This window comes from Gopherus flavomarginatus, chromosome 3 (assembly GCF_025201925.1).
Source record: "Gopherus flavomarginatus isolate rGopFla2 chromosome 3, rGopFla2.mat.asm, whole genome shotgun sequence".
Classification (NCBI taxonomy): Eukaryota; Metazoa; Chordata; order Testudines; family Testudinidae; genus Gopherus; species Gopherus flavomarginatus.
In genome coordinates, this window is record NC_066619.1 from 25,596,687 (window position 1) to 25,623,789 (window position 27,103).

The following is a 27,103-nucleotide window of genomic DNA, read 5'->3' on the forward strand; positions in this document are numbered from 1 at the left end:
AAATGTGGAATAACTAGCTAAGCAGCTGTACTTCAGAAAAGGATTTGGGGGTTATAGTGGATTGCACACTGAATATGAGCCAACAGTATGATGCAGTTGCGAAAAAGACAAATAGCATGGTGATGTGTATTAACAAGTGTTGTATGCAAGTCATGGGAGGAAATTGTGCCATTCTACTCAGCGCTGGTGGGGCCTCAGCTGGAGTACGTGTCTAGTTTTGGGCACCACACTCTAAGAAGGATATGAACAAACTGGAGAGAGTCCAGAGAAGAGCAACAAAATTGATAAGAGCTTTAGAAAACGTCCTATGAGGAAAAGTTGAAAGAAATGGGCACTTTTAGTCTAGTGACAAGACGCTTTAAGTGGGACATGACAGCAATCTTCAAATATGTAAAAGATTGTTATAAAGAAGACAGTTCTCTGTGTCCACCAAGGGTAAGACAAGAAGTAATTGGCTTAGTTTGCCGCAAGGGAAATTTAGGATGGATATTAGGAAAAAAACTTTCTAAGGATTGTTGAGAACTTGAACAGATTACCAAGGAAGTTGTGGAATCTCCATTTTTGGAGTTTGATACAAACATCTGTCAGGGGTGGTCTATGTATACTTGGCTTTGCCTCCGCACAGAAAGATGGGTTAGATGACTTCTCAAGATCCCTTCCAACCCTATCTTTCTATGATTTCTCTGATTCTATGATTCCCAGGTCCTGCCTATCTCCACTTTATTTTCTGTTTTTCCCCCTCTTACCTATGGAAGTCACGTCCACATAATGAGGGTTAGAGATGTTACTTCCCACCTCATTAGTTGCCTTTACAGAAATGTTATAAGATGTCCAGAGATGGGTGTGCTTTTTGTCAAAGTAACAGGTATTGGGACCTGCAGTTCTGTAATCTGGACATTCATAAATTTGTTCTTTTCTGAAATTAAAAAATGAAAAACGATCAGTCATCAGGAAATTAAGTAAAGCATTTGATTTACTAATAGTGGCCACAGTTCAGCAAAACACTTTAACAGACGTTTAACTTTAAGCATGTAATTACTCCTGTCACAGCACAGCACTTAAGTACATGCTCAAGTCCCATTAATTTAACTGCTTTGCTGAACTGGAGCTATCTTTACTAGAACTACGCAGGGCTAGAACTTGTCCTCTGTTCTTTTAGAACTAGTATTTATATAGGTCATAACTAAATGTATGCTATTAAAATGGAGGAGGAGATGGTTTGCCTGACATGGAGCCATAAAACAGAACATTATAGAGAACAGCAAAACAGTTCTAAAATGTTTAAGAACAAGAAGTTAGAGGCAAATCAAAGACAATCACTTGGGTTGAAGCAGAGGTGAAAATAAGCCAGTCCGATCCGGCCCAGCATATCAGCAAGAGCCAGTACGCCGTGCCAGACAGGACTGGCTTCCCCAGGCTCACAATTTAAAGGGCCTGGGGCTCCCTGAAGCGGCTGAGCCCAGGGCCCTTTAAATTGCCTCCTAAGCCCTGCTGCCGGAGCCCTGGGGTAGCAGCAGCAGGGCTCCGTCGGCGATTTAAAGGGCCCAGAGCTCTGCTGTGGTAGTGGCAGCCAGAGCCCCAGGCCCTTTAAATTGCCCCTGAGCTCCCAGCTGCCTCTGCAGCTGGGAGCTCGGGGGTGATTTAAAGGCCCCAGGGCTCCCAGCCACAGCCAAAGCCCCGAGGCCTTTAAATCTTGAATTAAAAAATCCCCAATTCCTCCGGTTGAGGCCACGCCCCTTCCAGTTGAATTGCCCCTACTCAGGACTCTGCCGTACTGATAAGTCCTTTAATTTACTTTCACCCCTGGTTTGAAGACAGCATGTTGTCAAATATTTTCTTTATATATTTCCACCTGAAAGTCTCATTACTTAGCATTATGATAGAGGAGAAATTTTTATTACTTTATTCAGGTCAGTTCTCCTGCAGACAAGAAGATGCCTTGTCTAATTTTTAATGTTATAATCTCATTAAAATAAAAATTTACCAGTTAATTATACCTAAATCTCCTATTTCTTATAGGTGCTTTTGGCAATAGCATTATTTTGCATTTATTTAGTGCTAGATTGTGTGACTGACATACAGCCTGGTGCAAGAGGCTATAGAAAGCTGCACCAATGCCTAGAGGAACACGGGCTGAGATGATGACCCAGGAGGCAAATCTCTCCCATAGCTGTGCACTCTGCATCATCCTTAGGTATGGGGCATATTGGTTCCCCTGGTGTGCTGCCTTGCTCCATGGATCAATGATGGGAAGGAGCAGGGCTATGGCCCTGTAACCTTCCCACCCCTATCCAGTGGGGAACTAGTTCCTGCTGCTCACAGGGAAGAATTGAGATCTTCCCTCACGCAGTAGCTGGGGAAGGTTCTTGTGTTCCTCAGGGTCTTACATAAGCACAGATCAGTGTTGGGCCCTTAGTCAGTATATAATCAAAAGTGTCTTAGAGATGTGTGCACAAGCAAAAAAGAGCATGATCTTCTTCATTCCATATTCTCAGAGTGAATTTTAGTGCTTGTGAAAGTGGTGCAGGATTGAGAGCCCCAGGGAATGAAGCCCACTTTTTATGTACAGATCAGATACAACATGGGGAATAGCAGTAAAAGCAATTACTCTCACCACTCTGTCAAACTGCCTCCATGGTCTCTGCAAAGACTACCAATATGTCTACCATTCAGTGACAATTGAGATGGTGGTTTCTGTGACAGTCACTTGCCCATTACTATTATTACTGGTCAATCTCATTCCCCCACCTGTACAAGTAATTTAGGATCTGCACACATGTCCAAAGAAAGAACCCTTAAATGGAGACCTGACAGACAGCATGAATATCCTGAACCACTGAAACGAAATGTAAATGACAGAAATGTGAATTTAGAACACATTCTCTTTATGTAAATTAAACTCCAAATTCTGTCTTTATTAATCAGAAAAGATTCTGCTTTCAGTGAAGTTATCAACATCAGTAGTGAGTTGGGAGTGACTACAGCTACTCTTGCACATAGGAAACATGCATTTGCACATCTCGTGCTTTTATTTTCACAAGCACAGATGTCTAATTCATGCTTAAAATAAACCTCACTTTTACATAGTTCTTAAATAATACCTGTTACAACCTGGAGCAGTCCTGCTCTTGGAATGGACAACACTATCTGCGTGATGGGATCCAACCCACTGAATCCCATGCTAAGTTCTCTCGGTAGTGACTGGACACTGTTCCTAATTCTGGGTCTCAGGTGCGTTCCCTGATGCAGACTCCATGTCTGACACCATTCTTGGACAGTAGGACCCTGCAGCTGCCTAGAACCTGGAATCGGTGCCTGAGCCCCCCAGGTATTTAGACATGTTCCCCTCAGAGACCACCTGGCTGTGGGAGCTCTGGATTCAAGTTCATCCTCTCAAGGACAATGTCAGTGCTTAATTTGTGCCAGGGCTTGCCAGGGCTGAGCCCCGGCACTTCTAGGTTTGCCAGTTCATAGCCCTGGCAGCTCTGGGTTTGCCACATCAGTTATGGAAGTAAAAAAATTCCTTGAGCCCTGGCACCTAGTTGCTTGAGCCTCAGCACGTCTTCATTGCAAATTAAGCTCTGGACAATGTGGCAGTTAAGCAAAGGAATTCTTCTTACACATGCACACACAGATCTAGGGAAAACAAACGCCTCATTTCATCCCCTTTTGTGAGTCCCTGGGTTTGGTCCAAGTCCTTTAGAGAATGCTGTGCCTTCTGTTCCTGGAAATGAAATTACTCCCTTTGCTTAGAGCAGGGGTCTCAAACATGCGGCCCGTGGGCCGCTCTTGAGTGTGGCCTGCCAAGCTCCCCCGGCCCCTCTGCCTACCCGCGGGGAGCCCCGCGCCGCTCTCCGAAGCAGCTGGCAGCATGTCCCTTCAGTCGGGGGGGAGAGAAAGGAGGCAGAGGGCTCCTGCATTGCCTCCTTCCAGGCACCGCCCCCCACAGTTCCCATTGGCTGGGACTAGGGAACTGCAGCCAATGGGAGCTTCGTGGGAGGAACCTGGAGGAGCGGCAAGAGTGGCAGATGCACGGAACCCTGAGCCCCTCCCAAGGACTGCAGGGACACGGCTCCAACTGCTTCCTGGAACGGAGCCTGCCCTGGCCCTGGTGCGCACCACTGCCACCCTGGAGCCACTCTAGGTAAGTGGTGCCAGGCTGGAGATCACATCCTGAACCCCTCCTGCACCGCAACTCCCTGCCCTGAGACACCTGCTGCACCCTGCACCCGACCCCGTGCCGCACCCTCTTGCACCCCACACACCAACTCCCTGCCTTGAGCCCCCTGCCGGGCTCTGCACACCTCCTGCACCTCAACTCCCTGCCCTGAGCCCCCTGCTGCATCCCGCACCCCTCCTGCACTCCCTGCCCTAAACCACTGCTGCACCCTGCACCCCGACCCCATGCCACACTCCTCACCCTCTTGCACTTCACACAACTCCCTGCCCTGAGCCCCCTGCTTCACCCTGCACACCTCCTGCACCTCAACTCCCTGCCCTGAGCCCCCTGCTGCATCCCACACCCCTCCTGCACTCTGTGCCCTGAGCCCCCACTGCACCATGCACCCTTTCTGCACCTCCTGGGGCAGCATTGGGGTGAGGATTTTGGGGAAGGGGTTGGAATGGGTCAGGGAAGGGGTGGGAAGAGGCAGGGCCTAATGGAAGGGGTGGAGTGGGGGTGGAGCCAGAGGCAACAAGGGGTGTGTGTCAGTGATGCAGACCTCGGGTCAATGCACTAGTCCTCATGTGGCCCTCATGGTCATTTGAGTTTGAGACCCCTGGCTTAGAGAAACACCCTTTTGAAAAACAGATTCTGTCTCTCTTTGGTCAGGTGGACTAACTACAGCTCTCCCAGCCGTGTGTGTATAACAGGGGAATGTCTGCCCTCACCCCACAGACAGATTTCTGTGTAGCGAGTTCATTCAAAGTCAATGAAATAGCTGAAGCAACCTCATTGTTTCTCCAGGGTAGAGCTATTCAATGTTGATGGCCCTTGATGGGTTTGTAACAGCTTTCCAAATACAGGTTCCCCACTAATTGTCAAGTTCCAGCTACCAAAAGGAATGCTCAAAGCCATGCTAAAGATTACATTCAAAATAGAGTTTGAAATAGAAGTATTCATAAAACAAAAACGAAATCCACAAATCAACATGGACATATTTGCAGGTGACTGTTGAGCCTTTGTCCTGGTGCACCTTGCTTGGGGAGAGCATCCCTCCTGAAAGGGGCATGGTCCTTACCTTTATATTGGGGGTGAGGGATAGCTCACTGGTTTGAGTATTGGCCTGCTAAACCCAGGGTTGTGAGCTCAATCCTTGAGGGGGCTATTTAGGGAACTGGGGTAAAAATCTGTCTGGGGATTGGTCCTGCTTTGAGCAGGGGGTTGGACTAGATGACCTCCTGAGGTCCCTTCCAACCCTGATAGTCTATGATAGTCCCTTATTCTGTCACAACACCTTTGTCATCTGATAATTACCTGCAATTTAAAGACAAGTGAGAGTTTGGGGTCTGTAAATTATATATGAAGCAAAGTAATAATCTACAGAATAACTATCCACAGCTTCTCACCCTTCCTTGTTGTAGAGCAGAGTGTAGTTGGTAGGAAGTCCACTATCTGAGCCAGGCTTCCACCAGCAAGTAAAGGTTTCCATTTCTGGAGAACGACACTTCAAAACCTCAGGCTTTCCAGGAGGAGATTGCTCTGGGGAAGTGCATAAATCAACCTAGTTAATAAGCTTTACAAATATCATACATTACACATTTAGGTAGTACTGATGGTGAGGTATAAGGAGATGATAGATTTCATGGATTGGATACAGTCACTGTGTAAAGGCTAAACCTGAATGTGTGAATTACTACTACATAGAATCCAATAGTATTTAAAAACATGTCTTGTTAAAATGAACAACACATTGGTCAATAATCTCTAAGAAAAAAGTGTATTCAAATTTGCATACGCTTGCCTTCTCCTTCTAAGCTTATTTATTACTTTAGTAAAAGTCCATGCCACTTTTTCATTAATGTTGCTATTCACATTTTCATGGTGACAAGTCCCAAGAAGAATGAAGGGGAAGGGACATGTGTCTGTCAATCCTATCTCTAAGGGTATGTCTACCCAGCAACTAGACACCCTGGGACTCTGCAAGGTGGGAAGGTCCCAGAGCTTGGGCTCCACCCCAAGCCTGGAACTCTACACAGCAATGTGAAATAGCCGCACAGCCCGAGCCCCAGAAGCCCAAAGCAGCTGGCATGGGCCTACTACAGGTTTTTCTTTGCTGTGTAGACATACCCTAAGTTATCACTTACTGACCCTAAAACTTTCACAAGAGTAAATCAAGCAATTTTCAAGATCTCTGTATAGGAGTTCTTAAGTGAATTGGTCATTTGAAGTTGTATAGGTTCCAATGAGGATCAAGATAGCCAGGATTTATCTTCAGAATTTTCTAAACAAACTGCTTTCAGGAAAATAATGTGCTGTATAGTTTCCTACTTACCATTCAAACACTCTACGTTCAGAAAAAGCAGCAAAATAAATCTAACTGATGATGCCAAGTTTTGCTTCATGTTATTTACCTACTCCTCCTCCGGCGGAAAAAGTAGGATTAGAGGATAGCTGAAAAATATGACAATGTGCAACATTTAACAATAGTATTTGGCATGTGTGTGTATATCATTATGTGTTCAAAGCACTTTGCAAACTTGAGCTAATTAATCCTCACCACACCTCTGTAATCCAATAAGAGTTATAGTCCCTAATTTTCCAGATAGGGAAGATGAATCACAGATGAATCCTACTCAAGGTCATTCAGCCAATCATTAACAGCACCACAATTAGAATTCACAGCATTGCCTGTTCTTGTGATTTGCTCGTGCGTCTATAATATTTGGTGCCTTTTTAAAGAGCCAGCTCTCAGATTCATGCAATTGCATGTGAATCTCAGCTTTCACTTGAAAAGTAATTAAGTTGTGGTTGCAGAGAACAGCTTGAGAACATGACCCAACCGAACCCTAAAGGCTCAAAAACTGGAAGGCAAATAAAAAGAACCCATCATTATTATTTTTTTAAACTCGCATGATTTTTGAGCCAATCTCATAATTCTGAGGGGCCTAACTCATGATTATTGAGCTGTTGGGTTTGGCAATACTGAATTCAGTTGTCCCTCAGTTGCCATCCGCCAAATGTAACTCACTCTTTCTGTTGCATTCAATTTTGCAGTAAATCTAAATGACAAAGCAAGACGTTTCACTCCATATGCTTAAGGAAAATATGCTTATGATATGAATGACCTGAGATGTACTTTACGCAAGATGGGTCATGTAAGATATCATTGGAAAGGTTATAATTTACTGAATGTGATTATCCAATTTGTATGCTTGTAGCATTTCTGTATCTGAAGTTAGGAATATTGACTATGTATCTGTATTTCAACTATGCTACTTTGCTAACACTGCTAACACTTCAGGAACAACAATGGAAAAGCCAGACAGGGCTGATGACCCATCAGCAGGGAAAATAGACTGAAAAGTCTTGGCCTTCCTGCGGACCCTCCATACTGCCACTAACTCATTGACACTGTGATACTACAGAGTCAGGTGGTCTTGGCACCTGATACTGAACATTACCTGGGACTTTTTGTAACTTTCCACTGGAACGGAAGTGGGGGTCAAGTTTGGGGAAAAAAAGGATTCCCACCATATGTAAATCCTATTTAAGGGTGGGGAGGAAGGCAAATGGGACTCCTCTTCTCCATGGCCTGTCTGCCCAAGAAGAAAGAATGCTAAAGCCACCTGAAGGGAAGGCAAGGGGGGAGTCCAGACTGAGACAGGGGTCCAGTCTGAAAAGAAAAATAATGAACTCTGAACCATAGAAACTTTGCAACCCGCCTAAAATAATATTTAGGGTGAGAATTTATGTTTTGTAACCTGTTTCTTAAGTATATTGAGCTTAGCTTGTGCATTTTGCTTTACTTGGTCAGTAATCTGCTTTGTTCTGTCTTTTATCTCTTATAGTCACTTAAAATTCACCTTTGGTAGTTAATAAACTTATTGCTTGTTTATAATATAACCCAGTTTATGTAATTTCTAACTGGGAATGGGGGAGGCAAGAAGTTGTGCACATCTCCCTCCACGTTGAGGGAGGGGGAGAATTTCATAAAACCTTTGGGTTTGTACCCCTTAAAGGGAATGGGCACCAGAGTGTTGGGGAGAGCCCCTAAGGCTGAATCTTTCCAGAGCAGATCTGTCTCTCTGTGCAGCTGGGCGTGGCCCTGCCTGTGTGCTTGGCTTGACGAGGTTTGTGAGCCTAGCCCAGCAAGGCCAGGTAAAGGGAACCTAGGCTGGCAGAATAGGCTGATTGAGCAGGAGAGGCTCAGTTAAACCCAAGCATATCAGGTGACACCCCAAAGGGCCCAAATCCCCCACAAAGACAAAAGAAACAATGGAAAACATAATACGGCTTCATGGTTAACTTACCAGATGGAAATGATAGATGGGGGCGGATTCTTCTCTTGTTTACACCAGTGTATATCAGGAGCAACCTCATTAAAGTCAGCAGAATTACACTGGTGTAAGCAGGAGGACAACCAGCCCCACAGCTCTGAAGGAATAGTTCCTATTTGTGAAGTGCATTCATACCCCTACATATCCTCAGAACGCAGGTTACAGTGCACACAGATTGGGAATCACTGGTACTGTTAAGCCTACTTGGTTAAACTGTAACTTTCATGAAGAAAAGAGAAAGAGGAACCTCAACTAAACCTCCTGTTCCTCTTGATATAATTGGTTCATAACATGAGATGTTGCCTAGAGTAGGATTTCCAGGCTCCACCTGCTGGACAACTGCACCCCCAACTATCATCCAAAGGGAGATTTGCAATGTCTCTTCAGTCTCACCTCCCCACTTCTGCTGAGTAGATCTGGCAGGAAATTGGGCTCTCATGACCCCCATCTGTGCCTCACAACAAAGGAGATGATTTGACTTGTTTGCACAGGAAATATACTTGTTGTTTATCAGCTTATTCCATTTCTACTATGTAATTACTTTCCATATCAAGAAACACGTTACAAATTACAGATACGTGAATCTTCTTAAATGCATATTTAAATTAAAAATCAGTTATATCCATAATGACTTTAGCATGTGTTTACTAGCAATGCATACTATGTACTGTTCCAAAGCAAATTGTCGTCTACATTTTCAGAAATTTTTTTAGCTGTCACCTGTGAATTTGCATGCCCGGTTTCATGCACACAACCAAATGAGCCTGCAAAATTGGGTGCATGCTGGTTTTAGTCACATAAGTTTTTGTGCACAAATACTGTTTATCGGCTGGGCACTAAGTTTACATATAAACACAAGTTTTGTGCATGCAGAATGGACGTATGCCCAATTCTTTGACTGCAATCAGTTGAAGGCACATGTTTTGGTATACAATTTTGGAATCAGCTGAAAACTTGCTCTAACATAATGCAGAACATCAACTTCCTGGGAAAAGGCAATAGGTTTAGTAAACATGTTAAAAATAACAAACTATAAAAAATAACTATGACATTTATATAATACCCCCAAATATTAACAAGATTCTATGATACCTAAACCTAGTTAGAAGACATCTTAATTAATTAATTAATTGTAACACTTTCTATCTGAGAATCACACTATGCTAAGAACATAAGAATGGCCATATTGGGTCAAACCAATGGTCCATTTAGCCTAGAATCCTATCCTCTGACAGTGGCCAATGCAGATGCTTCAGAGGGAATGGCCAGAACATGGCAATCATTGAGTGATCCATTCCCTGTCATCCCATCCCAGCATCTGGCAGTGAGAGGCCTAGGAAAACCCCGAGCTTGGGGTTGCATCTCTGACCACGTAGGCACCAACTTTTATTTTTCCCTGGGGTGCCCCACCCTCGCTCGGTCCCAAGACCCTGCCCCACTCCACCCCTTCCTCCAAGGCTCCACCTTCGCTCTGCCTTTTCCTGCACTTGCTCTGCCCCTCCCTGTGGCCCCCCCTCACTCGGCCCCCCACCCAAGGCCCTGACTTTGCATTGCCTCTTCCTGCCCCTACTCCACCTCCCACCCACCTGCCGCTCACTGGTCTCCACCTTTCCCCAAGCCCCTCTCAAGCTGCCAAACAAACCTTTTCAAATTCAAATCTATCATTTTTGAGATGGTTGACCAAAACTGCACACAGTATTCAAGGTGTGGGTGTATCATGGATTTATGTAGTGGCACTGTGGTATTTATTTATCCCTTTATCACAACTCTCTTCAAGGAATTGTCCCTTAATTTGGTGGAAAACTGCACTTTGACTTTCATTACTCACTGCTCAGAAAGTTTCTGCTAAAACTTCTACTTTCGCATTATCAGAACTTCTAACTGTCATCAGCTCCAGTAAGACCTGGGAAGTAGCTACATTTAGTCTGAATTCCATTCATTCTTCTAATTTGCCTGTGTATTTCTGATGTCTTGGTATCTTTATTCATCCAACTGCAGTATTTCTTCCAACGCTCTTTGATTTTTTTTTAATAGTTTTTTGTGCTATTGCCTTACTTCTTTTATACTTCATTAGGTCTTCACTACTCATTGTATTTTTCGCTTTTTATAGGCTTTGTTCCTTTCTTTAACTGTCATTTTGCACTCCTCATTCCACCATCAAAGTGAGTTTTTATTTTTGGGATACTTCAATATCCTAGCTATGGATACAGTAGTTGCTGCTATTAATCCCTTTATTACATTATCATTGAAATTCTCTATGTCAGAATTCACACAATGATTATTCACAAAGTCAGCACATTTACTTGCAAATAGCTCTCCATTAGCTTTCTTAAAATTCCAGAGGGGTAATTTCCCATGACCTTCAACCTTACCTTGCCCTTGAAAGTAATGAGTATAGGGAAATGGTTATTCCCCATTCGCATTTACTTGCAATACCTTACTTGCAGGTCTAACCAGGAAAAACTACCATCAGTTGCATTAAATCTGGTTGGGGTGCTATCATTTAAAACCACTAGATTGTTTTCATCAACAAACTTTTCTAAGCATGCACCATTTTTATCAGTTTTCTTACTTCCCTGCAATTTTTGATGACTATTTAAGTCACTGCATATAATACATGGTCTTTTAGCATTCCTCACTTTTTCTTATAGCTCTGAACTTCCTAATTTCCCATGCGGATTATAGATACTATACATCTTTAAAGAAATACTTCTCTTCTTCATTGGGATCTAGGCTTACTTCTTCGTTCTCTACTGCTGTGTAGTTTAATCTTTCCCTAAGGAAAGTACAAACACCTCCTCTTCTTCCTATTTTCAGTCTTGCCTAAAGGCAATATCCCTGGAATTTTAAAAGTAAGCTTTTCAACTCACCATGTTTTCTGGATTCCTATCATATTTGATTTAGTTTTCATTTCCAGGATATTTTCTTTCAGTTCTTGAGCACAGGGCCGGCTCTAGGCACCAGCAAACCAAGCACGTGCTTGGGGTGGTACATTTTCTTTTTTTTTTTTCCGTTTGGGTGGCAAAAGCCTAGAGCCACCCCTGGCAGCACCGGCGTGTTGTGGGGTCGCTGCGGTTCATGCCACGAGGAAGCAGTGCCTGCACCTTGTGGCAGGGTCTAGCAGGCTCCGAGTGAGGGACACTTGGGCTGGGGGCCAGCCCCACGGGCCACACGGAGCCGCTTGCAAGTGCCACAGGGTAGCCACCCTGCAGCGCCGCAGCCAGGGCTAGGCAAGGTGGCCCGAGCTGCCCAGGGACTGCGGTAGGGTGGCCAGAAGCAGCAGTGGGGCCGTAGAGGGTGGGGCACTGCCATGCAGGGCCCACATCCCACTCTCCGGGGCTCCACTCCCTCTTGCGTTACCTTGCTCTGGCTCTGCCATCCCGGGTCCTGGAGGGTCCTAGAGGTGGAAGCCCTGGCTGGAGGGACCCTGGACTGAGGCACGGCCCAAGAGCCCTGCTGCTTACCCTGACCCTGCCAGCGCTGGACCGGCTGGAGGTGAGAGGGGAAGCGGGCGGAGTCACTACTGGTGGGGGGAGCCCAGGGCTGGAGCGGCAGGGGGTACGGATGAGGGAGAGCACTGGTGTGGGGGGGTGAGAGCCCAGTGCTGGGGCGGGGGCAGCCAAAAATTGTTTTGCTTGGGGCAGCAAAAAACCTAGAGCCGACCCTGCTTGAGCGTGTGCTATCAGACTGTGTGCAGTCCAACAAAAGATTGAGATCCCCATGCTAGTCATATTTCACCATTAACCTCATTCAAAATTCCATGAATATGGTCCATTGACAGATTACTAACATGCAAGTATTTTTCCACTGCCCTTGCTATAATTCATTATTTTCTCATTTTTTTCAGTTTGTGATGTACAATTTATCATTTCTATTATAAATGTAATATACCTTTATTTTTTCATTATGAGTCGATCATCGCTTATTCCTTCTGCAGTGTTTATCTATTCTTTATAGAATGAGTCTGCGCCTACTGTTCCCCTTTTCCTGTGCTGATTGCCTCTTCCTTCTCCTCTTGATGATTTGAGAGTCTCCTCAAAGCTTTCACATTAGATATGTTATTAACCATTTTTGTCTTGTCTCTTTAGCTTTGCTTGCCACAATACACCCTCTCTATGCTGGACTGTGATTACCATCACAGTTACAACATTAGACCTCTGTCCCTTCTATACAATTTTCAGAGGAATGCTCTCTCCCATATTTACCACATCTCATTTTCCCTTCACAAACAGTTGCTACAGCCCCACACCACTGGCACTTATAACACCTTAGGGCAGGGATCGGCAACCTTTCAGAAGTGGTGTGCTGAGTTTTCATTTATTCACTCTAATTTAATGTTTTGCGTGCCAGTTAATACATTTTAACGTTTTTAGAAGGCCTTTTTCTATAAGTCTATAATAAATAACTAAACTATTGTTGTTTGTAAAGTAAATAAAGGTTTTAAAAATGTTTAAGAAGCTTCATTTAAAATTAAATTAAAACGCAGAGCCCCCTGGACCGGTACCCAGGACCCGGGCAGTGTGAGTGCCACTGAAAATCAGCTCGCATCCTGCCTTTGGCACGTGTACCATAGGTTGCCTACCCTGCCTTAGGGGAAGGAACATGTGCTAACTACTGATGCTAAACTATCTGTTCCAGCTTGCATTTAGCTGTGACATTCAAAGTGCTGTTTCCAGACCAGAAGAAGAGCTCTGTGTGGCTCAAAAGCTCATTTTTCTTACCAACAGAAGTTGGTCCAATAAAATATATTACATCACCCACCTTGTCTCCCTAATATCCTGGGACTGACATGATTACAACTACATTGCATACATTTGACTATCAGCTTGCTCTTTGTTTTAACAGTCGACTGAAAGGTCACTAACTCACAGCCTCCTGGCTCTTATAATATCCCCATGTTGTTTTATTTTAAAATCCAGTCAGCTACTTTCACAAAGTTAATATCACATATACTTATTTCTTTGGCTAGGGATCTTACAGTTATACATTTTGGTTTATTTCCTTCCTCAGCTTTACTTTTTTGCTGACATCATTATAATCCAGTCTCTTTTTTTTCCTCTCTCTGCTCCCCCCCCATTTGGTATCCATTCTCCCTCACTAATAGGCTCTTCTTCAGCTTTCAGAGTGAATTCATTTGGGGTCAGAAAATCCTCCATCTACCTTCAGCTCTATCATACACCCCATTGTACATATGCTCCTGGACTGGTAGAAACCTCTTCCTAATAGACATCTATACAGCTGATTCTCTTGTGTTATTTAAATGTACAGTTAACAGGTACATTTTTAGAAAAAGATGGAAATCCAGGTGCACTCACATTTGCGGGGTCAGTTACCACTGCAAGGACACCAGGAAATTACACGTACAAGTTGGCAGTTAGGTATCTAACTAACAATTTGCATATGGAATTACTCTAGTTTTGTGGAACTGGAATAACCGTGTGTGCAGGTGCTAGTGCACCTGGACCTCTGCCACTAGACCTCTACCTTCAAAACGTTTGTCACCAAACGTTTTCACCAAATTATTTTTACTTAATTACTTAATTTTTGGACAATACCTTGATTCTATATATTGTTTTTCCCACAACTGACAACTCTTTGCCTCTTACATCCCGGGCATAACTAAGCAGGGCTGCTCAGAAACCGGCCCTAAAAAAAAACCCTTTCAAAAAAAAAAATGGTAGAACAAGACGCAGGTTCTGCTTCATAGTTCAGTCACTCCACATTTCATAGCTTCCCAACCCTATCCTCCCATTTATTTGGATGTTGCCAATTGGTTATCTTGACATCTCCAAAATTTCCATCTCTTCTGCCAAAATCCCCGTCTCAGACCTTGATTAGTGCAGCCTCCACCACTGGCATGCCTCAACAGTCACCTCAACCCCCCCTTAATCCCTCAAATGTGTGCTGCAAAACTCATCTGCCTTTCCCAATACTAAGATCAAATTCAGCTCTTCCTTAAATCCTTCACTGGCTCAATATTACCTCATTAATCAAATTCAACACTCCTTGTTTTTACCTTCCAGGCCCTCTACAGCTTAGAACCCTCTTCCCTCAGTTTCTCTCTCCTTTCACTCCCTCTTCTCCTACACTACTTGTCAGAATGTCCCCTGAAAGTACTTTTCTCTGTCTATCTCCATGCCTTCCTTCACACTCCCTTCATGCTCACCTATTACCTGCCCACTCCTGACTCCATCCTCTGAGACCCTTGTGGTTAAGGGACTGAACTAGGACTCAGAAGATTTGGGTTCAGTTCCCAGCTCTACTGCAGACTTACTGTGTAACCTTAAGAAGTCACATAGGTTGAGATTTTCAGAGCAGTCAAAAAGATTTACCACATTCCTTATTTGAATGAACAGTGGCTAAATCTCTAAATTCCTCAGACTGCTTTGAAAATCTTAACCTTCATCTCTCTATGCTTCAGTTCCACATCTATAAAAGAGAGATGATGATTCTTTCTACTAACCTTTCTCTGTCTTGTCTATTTAGACCATAAGCTTCTAAAGGCAGGGACTATCTATACCAGGGGTTCCCAAACTTTTTCCCTGCATTACTCCATTTTGAGACTGTTTCCTGTAACCCCAGACAGTAACAAAGCAACATAGTGACCAAGGAATTTACACACTAGGTGTGCTATTTAATGCTCTCTAATATGATACATGGGCTTGTGTGTTGTGATACAGCCTCTTGAAGTCTGGTAGCATGGTAGAAATTGCACATCTAATTTCCTAAGTGACATCAACAGTAGATTGATACCAAGACTTGATGGACACAAGTGCGCTGAATCCAGCTTCACAGTTCACACAAATATGTGCTCACAAATGGCACCATCAGTTTCAAAGAGAGTGCTGAGAGTGCAAGATATTCATTCTTGACAGTGAAACAGAACCCAAGAGAGAAAGTTGGGTACATGTTCCTTGAAAGAATCAACTTCAAGAAATGTCAATGAGCTGTTAGATTTAATCTGCTGGCAAATCCATGACATCAGCCTTGCATTGAAAGGGGTTTTGCACCCAATTGTACTTTGTCATGTCCATGTCAGGGGAAAAACAATGCAAATTATTTCTCTAGATGGCTGAGATACTGAGCCATCACCTCTGTGGGAGGCTGAATAATTCCACTGTCAGCCAGGAATCTGCAAAGCTGCAGGAAGGATTCATAGTTTGTCTTCACTAGATTATTCTTCCAGAAAACAATTTTCTTCATGAATCCTGTGATTCGATCACTCAGCTGAAGGATGTGGGTGTTCTTTTCTTGCAGACCTATATTCAATTCATTCAGTTTTCCAGATACACCTGTGGCATAGGCAAGAAGGCACATCTTCCTCTGATCACAGAAAATTAACAGATTCACTCTTTTTTCCATTCATTGCATAGGCACACAGCTCATCTCTCAGTTCAAAAAATCATATTAGTACTTTTCCTCTTGAGAGCCAGTGAGCTTCCATGTGGAATAACACTGTGTTATGTGTCGGACCCTATGTCTTCAGACAGAGGCTGAGTCTTTATGTAGTTCCTAATAGATGAGGTCTGCTACAAGCTCTGAACTCAGAGCTTTAGATGGCAATTGTTCACTGTGAATCATGCAATGAGTCCTCACATCAGATGGAACAACTATCTTTACCAATGCATGCAGACCTGCTTTGCGGCCTGCCACAGATGGAGCTGCATCTGTGCTCTTCATGTGATTACATGTGATATTTTTGTTTTAGGTGCAGCCATGTAGACATCAAACATTCCTTGTGCTGTCTCATGTCCAGGAAGAGGGAGATAGACCAGAAGGTCTTTGAGAATTGCACTTTCCTATGTTTTCTTGGCTTTTGTGAAAAAATGTGCACCACGACCTGCAGTGCTCACATCAACTTGAAGAGCAAAAGCATCCATGTTTTTCAGACAGTCTACCAGTGTGTTTTCCTGATCTGCTCCTATCACTTCACTCCTTTGCTTCATGTGTTGTTAAAGAGTAATATGACTTTAAATTTGTTTGCCTTGGTTTCCCCACACATTTTTTCCAGACAAAATTAAAGTCTCTCCAACTGTGTGAGGCTTCTTGACCTGTGTGATGTGGTAACACCTCACGTGAAGCCTTCTGAGCTCAATCAGAGATGGACATGGCTATCTTGAATTGCATTTGTTGACATGAAAGTACTTTGTTCTGATGCGAGAAAAATGACCTTCATTTTCCTATGTGTTCCTTTTGAAGGGTTCCCAAGTATCATTTAAGTTTATTAGGCTTCATGCTTGAACTAGATAACACTGTGTGAGATAGCAGGCACTTTCTTTGATCTTGACCAAAAGACTGGTGAAGCCCCATACTCAAAGGAAGTCTAATCAATCTGTGAGTAGGTTTCTTGCACTCTTGTGTTTCATTCATTACTTCCTCACTAGGCTCACTGCTGGAGGATGCCGCAGATACTCTGTGCAAAATGAGTAAAATGTGCCTCTTATCACAAATTAGAAAGAGGAATTCACAGCTGAGCAAATGAGACCATGACTTAGGAAGGCCTGTGTGGTGAACATAAGAACTGCCATACTGGGTCAGACTAAAGGTCCATCTAGTCCAGTATCCTGTCTTCCGACAGTGGCCAATGCCAGGTGCACCAGAGGGAATGAACAGAACGGGTGATCATCAAGTGATCCATCCCCTGTCGCCCATTTCCAGCTTCTACCAGGGGAGCACAGAGACAGTGACTTACGGTGATTCTTTATCCTTGAGTGCCAACAGTGTACTCAGGGTGGCATAAAAGAAGAAGATATGGGCTCTACCTTAAGGAGCCCACAAGCCACAGCAGATTCCCATCTCAGACAAGGCTAGCACAGGCTCCTACTAGCTCAAGGAGTGAGGTTGCTCTGTTGATTAGGCTGTTGCCCACAGATAAGGGTCATCTGGATTCAAATCCTTCAGTGGGATGTTTGCACAATAGGATGGTGCAAATGGCCAAACTGGTATCCACACAGCAACCTCCGCACAGCCAATGTGTCCGGACCCACTCCACAAATGTTGTGCCAAGAAGCTGCCATTTTGTAGATCAAAATGATGTTTGCATTAGCTTCTTCCATTACTACTTGTTTGCTACTTTTCTGCCAGATTTCTAGTCAAAAACTTCGTCTAGTGTGTAAGATATTTCACATTTGGTTTTCTGTTCTGAATGCTAAACTGGTGATGAAATCATGAACATATCATTGGTAAACACTAAGTCACACAAGTGACTAACTGGAAATATTCATTTTATTATGTCTTCTGAGATGACTAAAGAGAGAGAGAAGGAGGGAAAATACACTTTTCTTCTTCAGACCCATGTGATCTCAAAGGCCTCAATTCAGCAAAGCACTTAAAACATGTGCTCAAATCCCATTAAGTTCATCTGTTAAAAACCCAATAGCCCTACATGTGGTTAAAATTTCCCTCCCCACTTCAACCTACAAAACCACTCCAGATATTTGTTACAATTTCCTACATACATAGATCAAAATAAGTATTATTCAGTCTAGATTACTTTTACTTCAGATTAAGGAAAAACATGGAAAGGGTAAAAATCCTGGCCCAACTGAAGTAAATAGAAATTTTGCAATTGACTTCTGTGTGGCTAGTATTTCACCCTAAGTCTTCCTGAGAAACAATATATAGTGACTCTTCACATTCTGCATCAGAGCTGAAACACAAAATGGAAGCTGCTCCTGAAACACACAGTGTCACCTCTGTATTTAAAACTGTGCAGTACACAGAAGAAGAATATAAGAATGGCCATACTAGGTCAAACCAAAGGTCGATCTAGCCCAGTATCCAGTCTTCTGACAGTGGTCAATGCCAGGTGCTTCAGAGGGAATGAACAGAACAGGTAAACATCAAGTGATCCATTCCCAGTCGCTCATTCCCAGCTTTTGGCAAACAGAGGCTAGGAACACCATCCCTGTCCATCCTGGCTAATAGCCATTGATGGACCTACTCTCCATGAATTTATCTAGTTCTTTTTTGAATCCTGCTATAGTCTTGGCCTTCACAACATCTTTTGGCAAAGAGTTCCACAGGTTGACTGTGCGTTTGTGTGAAAAAATACTTCCTTTTGTTTTTTTTAAACCTGCTGCCTATTAATTTTATTTGGTGATCCCTAGTTCTTGTGTTATGGGAAGAAGTAAATAGCACTTCCTTATTTAATTCCTCTACACCAGTCATGATTTTATAGACCTCAATTATATCTCCCCTCAGTCGTCTCTTTTCCAAGCTGAAAAGTCCCAGTCTTATTTATCTCTCCTTATATGGAAGCAGTTCAATACTCCGAATCATTTTTGTTACCCTTTTCAGAACCCTTTCGAATTTCAATATATCCTTTTTGAGATGGGGTGACCACATCTGCATTCAGTATTCAAAATGTGGGTGTACCATGGATTTATATAGAGGCAATATGATATTTTCTGTCTTTCTTAATGATTCCCGACATTCTGCTCACTTTTTTGACTGCCGCTGCATATTGAGTTGATGTTTTCAGAGAACTATCCATAATGATTCCAAGATCTCTTTGTTGAATGGTAACAGCTAATTTAGACCCCATCATTTTATATGTATAGTTGGGATTATGTTTTCAAATGTGCATTACTTTGCATTTATCAGCATTAAATTTCATCTGACATTTTGTTGCTCAGTCACCCAGTTTTGAGAGATCCTTTTGTAGCTCTTCGCAGTCTGCTTGGGACTTAACTATCTTGAGTAGTTTGTATCATCTGCAAATTTTGCCACCTCACTGTTTACCCCTTTTCCCAGATCATTTATGAATATGTTGAATAGGACTGGTCCCAGTACAGACCCCTAGGGGACACTACTATTTACTTCTCTCCATTCTGAAAACTGACCATATATACCTACATGAGAGGACCTTCCCTCTTATCCCATGACAGCTTACTTTGCTTACGAGCCTTTGGTGAGGGATCTTGTCAAAGGCTTTCTGAAAATCTAAGTACACTATAGTCACTGGATCCCCCTTGTCCACATGCTTGTTGACTCCTTCAAAGAATTCCAGCAGGTTGGTGAGGCATGATTTCCCTTTACAAAAACCATGTTGACTCTTCCCCAACAAATTATGTTCATCTATATGTCTGACAATATTGTCCGTTACTATAGTTTCAACCACATTTCCTGGTATCGAAGTCAGGCTTACCGTCCTGTAATTGCCAGGATCACCTCTGGAGCCCTTTTTAAAAATTGATGTCACATTACTATCCTCCAGTCATTTGGTACAGAAGCTGATTTAAATGATAAAAGACTACAGTTAATAGTTCTGCAATTTCACATTTGAGTTCCTTCAGATTTTTTGAGTGCATACCATCTGGTCCTGGTGACTTCTTATTGTTTAATTTATCAATTTGTTCCAAAACCTCCTTTAATGACACCTCAATCTGGGACAGTTCCTCACATATGTCACCTACAAAGAATGGCTCAGGCTGGGAATCTCCCTTACATCCTCCACCATGAAGACCAATGCAAAGAATTCTCAATGGCTTTAGCTCCTTTAGCATCTCAATCGTCCAGTGGCCCCACAGGTTATTTAGCAGACGTCTGATGTACTTAAAAAAAAATTTGCTATTACTTTTTGCGTCTTTGGCTAGTTGTTCTTCAAATTCTTTTTTGGCCTTCCTAATTATATTTTTACACTTCATTTGTCAGAGTTCTTGCTCCTTTCTATTTTCTTAGGATTTAACTTCCACTTTTTAAAGGATGCCATTTTGCCTCTCACTCCTTCTTTTACTTTGTTTGGCTACGGTGGCACTTTGTTTGGTTCTCTTATTATGTTTCTTAATTTGGGGCATACGTTTAAGTTGAGCCTCTATTATGGTGTCTTCAAAAAGTTTCCATGCAGCTTGCAGAGATTTCACTTTTGGCGTTGTACCTTTTAATTCTTCTTCGAGTGATTGCTCATATGCATTCCAGTTAGGTGTGTGCGCGCCGCGTGCACGTTCGGAGAAACTTTTACCCTAGCAACCCAGGCGGGTCGGCTGGGCGCCCCCTGGAGTGGCGCCGCTATGGCGCCCCATATATATCCCAGCCGACCCGGCCACCCTTCAGTTCCTTCTTACCGCCCGTGTCGGTCGTTGGAACTGTGGAGCGCGGCTTCGCTGACCTCCACACTCCCTAGCAGCTCATTTTGCTATCGTTGTATATAGTAGTTATAGTTTATTGTTGTACATATATATATATATATAGTTATTAGTTAGTCAGTTATCTAGTGTTATTAGTGTAATTATTAGTTGTAGTTTGAGGGGATCGGGGACACCCCCCCATTCCCCGCACCGGGAGCCGGAGCTCATGCCCAGCTCGTCGGGCTTCAAGCAGTGCTTGGCTTGTCACGAGCCCATGCCAGTTGGAGATCCCCATGACTCCTGCTTGAAGTGCCTCGGGGAGTCGCACTTATTGGCCAAGTGCTCAATCTACAAGTCTTTCAAGCTGAGGACCAAGAAGGAGCGTGACATTAGATTAAGACAGCTCCTTATGGAAGCGGCCCTGTGTCATAAACAGATAGCTAAGGGTTAATGTCTCTTTCACCTGAAGCACCTGACCAGAGGACCAATCAGGAAACCGGATTTTTTCAACTCTGGGTGGAGGGAAGTTTGTGTCTGAGTCTTTGTTTTCTGCCTGCCTGCTTTCTCTGAGCTTTGGAGAAGTAGTTCTACTTTCTAATCTTCTGTTTCTAAGTGTAAGGACAAAGAGATCAGATAGTAAGTTATATGGTTTCTTTTCTTTGGTATTTGCATGAATATAAGTGCTGGAGTGCTTTGATTTGTATTCTTTTTGAATAAGGCTGTTTATTCAATATTCTTTTAAGCAATTGACCCTGTGTTGTATCATCTTAATACAGAGAGCTCATTTGTATGTATTTTTCTTTCTTTTTATATAAAGCTTTCTTTTAAGACCGGTTGAAGTTTTTCTTTACTTCAGGGAAATTGAGTCTGTACTCACCAGGGAATTGGTGGGAGGAAGAAATCGGGGAGATCTGTGTGTTGGATTGCTAGCCTGATTTTGCATTCCCTCTGGGGGAATAGGAAAGTACTTTTTGTTTCCAGGATTGGGAACAGAGAGGGGGAGTCTCTCTGTGTAGTTTCACAGAGCTTGTGTCTGTGTATCTCTCCAGGAGCACCTGGAGGGGGGAAGGGAAAAAGGATTATTTCCCTTTGTTGTGAGACTCAAGGGATTTGGGTCTTGGGGTCCCAGGGAAGGTTTTTCAGGGGAACCAGAGTGCCCCAAAACACTCTAATTTTTTGGGTGGTGGCAGCAGGTACCAGGTCCAAGCTGGTAACTAAGCTTGGAGGTTTTCATGCTAACCCCCATATTTTGGACGCTAAGGTCCAAATCTGGGACTAAGGTTATGATATGGTGCAGCTGGTGGGATATAGACAGAATCCAGAAGCCAGTAGGAATATTATATTTTTCTTTTCTCTGCTAAGTGCTTTTTAGCAGAGAGAAACAGTTGGTTTTAAAAGGGAACCAGAGAGAATTTTTTTTTTCTGCTCTCTCTGGCAGTTTGTGGCTTGCATGTTAAGCAAGAAGCCATTACCAGACTGTTAAGGGTCTTTTGTCATGCAATAGCCCTCCCATTAGGAGGCAAGTACCAGCACTTATATGCATGCAAATAAAGTGGTTTTTCTGGTTTCCCTTCATTGAACATTAGCTAGAGAGAGAAAGGGAAAAAAGGCACTGTTGCTAGGCAGACTCCAGGAGGCAACAGAGAACCTGCAGTTCAGAAAATAAACACCGGAGGGCACCCCAACACCAGAAAACAGGAACCATGACTTCTAAGGCAAAAATTGAGGCCGAAGAACAAATCAAAGAAGCTGAACACAGGCGACAACTGGAAATAAAACAAAAAGAGATGGAGATGAAAGAAAGAGAAGAACAAATCAAACAGGCAGCACACAAAAGAAAACTAGAAGAAGAAGAGTTCGCCCACCGAAGGAAACAAGAAGAAGAAGAGTTGGCCCACCGCCGAGAAATGGAAAAGCACCAAAAAGAAATGGAAAAACAACAAAAAGAGAATGAAGAGAAGGAAAAACAGAGAAAACATGAACTGGAGTTGGCAAAAGCTGGGCTGCCTGTGCCAGCCAACCCTAACAACCCGGCGCCCATTATTGCTCCACAGCACAGGAAATTTCCCACCTACAAGGCAGGTGATGACACCGAGGCCTTCTTGGAAAATTTTGAAAGAGCCTGTCTTGGGTACAGCATTTCCGAAGACCAGTACATGGTAGAATTGAGGTCACAGCTCAGTGGACCTTTAGCAGAGGTGGCAGCTGAAATGCCTAAGCAGCAAATGAATGACTATAAACTTTTTCAAACCAAGGCCAGATACAGAATGGGGATAACCCCAGATCATGTCCGTCGGCGTTTCAGAACCCAAAAGTGGAAACCAGAGGTGTCATTTCCCAAACACGCCTACTACATTGCAAAAAACTATGAGGCCTGGATAACAGGAAACAACATTCAAACCTTGGAAGAACTGAACCTCCTCATACAAATGGAGCAGTTCTTGGATGGTGTTCCTGAAGACATCACACGGTACATACAAGATGGAAATCCCAAAGATATCGCTGAGGCAGGGGAGATTGGAGCCAAATGGATGGAACTGGCAGAAAGCAAGAAAGCTACTGTCAAGGGGAACGATTACCCCAGGGGGCACACAGACCATAAACCCTACAACCGAGGACAGCCAAAGACCCCACATACAACCCAAGTCAAGCCACAGACGCCCTACTCTTCCACCTCACCAGTCTCCAGTAACTCACTTCGGCCCAGTGACCCATCAGATGGAAAATGCTTTAAGTGTAATGAACTGGGACATATCAAGGCCAACTGTCCCAAGAACACCATGCGAGTGCAATTCATTACACCACCATCACACCAAAGATCCCCAGGCCCGGATGCCTCTCAAATACCCTTGAAGCGAAGGGAAAATTTGAGAGTGGGCGGAAAGAAGGTTACTGCGTGGAGAGACACGGGGGCACAAGTGTCAGCTATCCACCAATCCTTCGTTGACCCCAAATTCATCAACCCAAAGGCCAGAGTTACAATTTACCCCTTCATGTCACAAGCTGTAGACTTGCCTACAGCTCAACTGCCTGTCCAGTACAAAGGCTGGTCAGGAATGTGGACTTTTGCAGTCTATGACAATTATCCTATCCCCATGCTACTGGGGGAAGACTTGGCCAACCAGGTGAGGCGGGCCAAGAGAGTGGGAATGGTTACACGTAGCCAAACCAGGCAAGCTTCCAGACCCATTCCTGTTCCTGAGCCGTCCACAGACGCCCCGTCTATGTTACCAGAGACCCAGACAGAGGTAGTGGACCCGGATTCCATGCCTACCACTGAAACAGCCACAGCAGCTCCAGTCCCAGGCCCGGAACTGGAACAGCAACCAGCACCAGCAAGTGCAACCACATCTTCAAACTCAACGCCAGTGGGCGCCAGCGAGCCAGAACTGGCAGAAGCAAAAGACAGCCATACCCAAAAGGCTCAGCCAGAGCCTGAAATACCCTCAGGTGCACCAGCGGAGAGCGGTTCACCAGCAACAGAAACAACCCCCTCACCTACATCGCTTCCAGAGGGACCAAGCCCAAGTCCACAGTCTGAGGAAGAACTGGTGACCCCAGCCTCAAGGGAACAGTTCCAGACTGAGCAGGAAGCGGATGACAGCCTTCAGAAAGCGTGGGCGGCGGCACGGAGCACCCCACCGCCTCTCAGCTCTTCTAATCGATCCCGGTTTGTTATAAACCAAGGACTTTTATACAAGGAAATTCTTTCTGGTGGACACCGGGAAGAATGGCAGCCGCAAAAACAGTTGGTGGTTCCAACTAAGTACCGGGGGAAGCTCTTAAGCTTAGCCCATGATCATCCCAGTGGCCATGCTGGGGTGAACAGAACCAAGGACCGGTTGGGGAAGTCCTTCCACTGGGAGGGGATGGGCAAGGATGTTGCCAAGTATGTCCGGTCTTGTGAGGTATGCCAAAGAGTGGGTAAGCCTCAAGACCAGGTCAAGGCCCCTCTCCAGCCACTCCCCATAATTGAGGTCCCATTTCAGCGAGTAGCTGTGGATATTCTGGGCCCTTTCCCAAAAAAGACGCCCAGAGGAAAGCAGTACGTACTGACTTTAGTGGACTTTGCTACCCGATGGCCAGAAGCAGTAGCTCTAGGCAACACCAGGGCTAACACTGTGTGCCTGGCCTTAACAGACATCTTTGCCAGGGTAGGTTGGCCCTCCGACATCCTTACAGATTCAGGGTCTAATTTCCTGGCAGGGACCATGGAAAAACTGTGGGAAACTCATGGGGTGAATCACTTGGTTGCCACCCCGTACCACCATCAAACCAATGGCCTGGTGGAAAGGTTCAATGGAACTTTGGGGGCCATGATACGAAAATTCATCAACGAATTCTCCAATAATTGGGACCTAGTGTTGCAGCAGTTGCTGTTTGCCTACAGGGCTGTACCACATCCCAGTTTAGGGTTTTCACCATTTAAACTTGTGTATGGTCACGAGGTTAAGGGGCCATTACAGTTGGTAAAACAGCAATGGGAGGGGTTTACGCCTTCTCCAGGAACTAACATTCTGGACTTTGTAAGCAACCTACAAAGCACCCTCCGACACTCTTTAGCCCTTGCTAGAGAGAACCTAAAGGATGCTCAAGAAGAGCAAAAGGCCTGGTATGACAGACATGCCAGAGAACGTTCCTTCAAGGTAGGAGACCAGGTTATGGTCTTAAAGGCGCAACAGGCCCATAAGATGGAAGCATCATGGGAAGGGCCATTCACGGTCCAAGAGCGCCTGGGAGCTGTAAACTACCTCATAGCATTTCCCAATTCCTCACTAAAGCCTAAAGTGTACCATGTTAATTCTCTCAAGCTTTTCTATTCCAGAGACTTACAGGGTTGTCAGTTTACAGTCCAGGGAGATGATGCTGAGTGGCCTGACGGTGTCTACTACGACGGGAAAAAAGACGGTGGCGTGGAAGAGGTGAACCTCTCAACCACCCTGGAACGTCTGCAGCGGCAACAAATCAAGGAGCTGTGCACTAGCTTCGCCCCATTGTTCTCAGCCACCCCAGGACAGACTGAACGGGCATACCACTCCATTGATACAGGTAATGCTCACCCAATCAGAACCCCACCCTACCGAGTGTCTCCTCATGCCCAAGCTGCTATAGAACGGGAGATCCAGAACATGCTACAGATGGGTATAATCCGCTCATCTACCAGTGCATGGGCATCTCCAGTGGTTCTGGTACCCAAACCAGATGGGGAAATACGCTTTTGCGTGGACTACCGTAAGCTAAATGCTGTAACTCGTCCAGACAACTATCCAATGCCACGTACCGATGAGCTATTGGAAAAGTTGGGACGTGCCCAGTTCATCTCTACAATAGACTTAACCAAGGGGTACTGGCAAGTACCGCTAAATGAACCTGCCAAGGAGAGGTCAGCATTCGTCACCCATGCGGGGGTGTATGAATTCAATGTCCTTCCTTTCGGCCTTCGAAATGCACCCGCCACCTTCCAGAGGCTGGTAAATGGTCTACTAGCTGGACTGGGAGAATTTGCAGTTGCCTACCTCGATGATGTGGCCATTTTTTCAGACTCCTGTCCCGAACACCTACTACACCTGGAAAAGGTCTTTGAGCGCATCAGGCAGGCAGGACTAACTGTTAAGGCCAAAAAGTGTCAAATAGGCCAAAACAGAGTGACTTACCTGGGGCACCAGGTGGGTCGAGGAACCATAAACCCCCTACAGGCCAAGGTGGATGCTATCCAAAAGTGGCCTGTCCCACGGTCCAAGAAGCAGGTCCAATCCTTCTTAGGCTTGGCCGAATACTACAGGCGATTTGTACCACACTACAGCCAAATCGCTGCCCATTGACCGACCTGACCAAAAAGACCCAGCCAAATGCCGTTAAGTGGACTGATGAGTGTCAAAAGGCCTTTACCCAACTTAAGGCAACGCTCATGTCTGACCCTGTGCTCAGGGCCCCGGACTTTGACAAGCCATTCCTAGTAACCACACATGCATCTGAGCGTGGTATAGGAGCGGTGCTCATGCAGGAAGCAACACCTCCGCCCTCGGCACCGAGCACAAGTCAGCCGGTAAGCAAGGGCACCGCCACGGCACCGAGTGCTGCCACCAAGAAGCCGGCACCGAAACCGACTCCGAGCCGCTCCCTCTCCCTGAGGCTGAAGGCGGCGAAGGCGCAGATCATTCCGCCACCAACTGCCTCGCAGTCAGAGCCTGCGCCAAAGACGGATCGCCCAGCACCGATACCTGCCGCGGCACCGTCTAAGCCGGTACCGTTGACTCCGACCCCGCGAGGGCCGTCGAGTCCGGCACCTGGCGGCTCCCCAGTGCACACCGTGGTAGAGCCTGCTTCGCCTTCTACCCCGGAGACGTTTGCCGCAGCGAGGGATCTGATTGCGATCACCGAGGCACCGTTGCCCTTACCCCCGGCACCGCCGGTGCGGGTACTACACTCTATGGGCAAACCGACCCTGACCAGACCAGCTTCGGTCAGCGTAGCAGACCGGCACCGCTACAGATCGCGGTCCCGCGGACACTCTGCATCGAGGCGTCGCTCATGCT

General features: G+C 44.9%; 2 protein-coding genes across 10 annotated transcripts in view; both read right to left on the reverse strand.

Moving 5' to 3' along the window:
• AGXT2 (alanine--glyoxylate aminotransferase 2) overlaps positions 1-27,103 on the reverse strand; it is a 346,088-nt gene that overhangs the window by 63,547 nt on the left and 255,438 nt on the right. The gene's annotated exons all lie outside the window — the stretch shown is intronic.
• The window catches only part of PRLR (prolactin receptor), a 257,127-nt gene that overhangs the window by 27,539 nt on the left and 202,485 nt on the right, over positions 1-27,103 (reverse strand). For all 9 annotated transcript variants that reach the window (XM_050943780.1, XM_050943782.1, XM_050943779.1 and 6 more), the window contains 3 exons: positions 6,495-6,613; positions 5,569-5,701; positions 747-916 (listed from right to left, as the gene is read on the reverse strand). In XM_050943780.1, coding sequence (XP_050799737.1) covers positions 747-916; positions 5,569-5,701; positions 6,495-6,564 — 373 coding nt within the window. In that variant the 5' untranslated portion in view covers positions 6,565-6,613. The remainder of the gene's footprint in view (positions 1-746; positions 917-5,568; positions 5,702-6,494; positions 6,614-27,103) is intronic.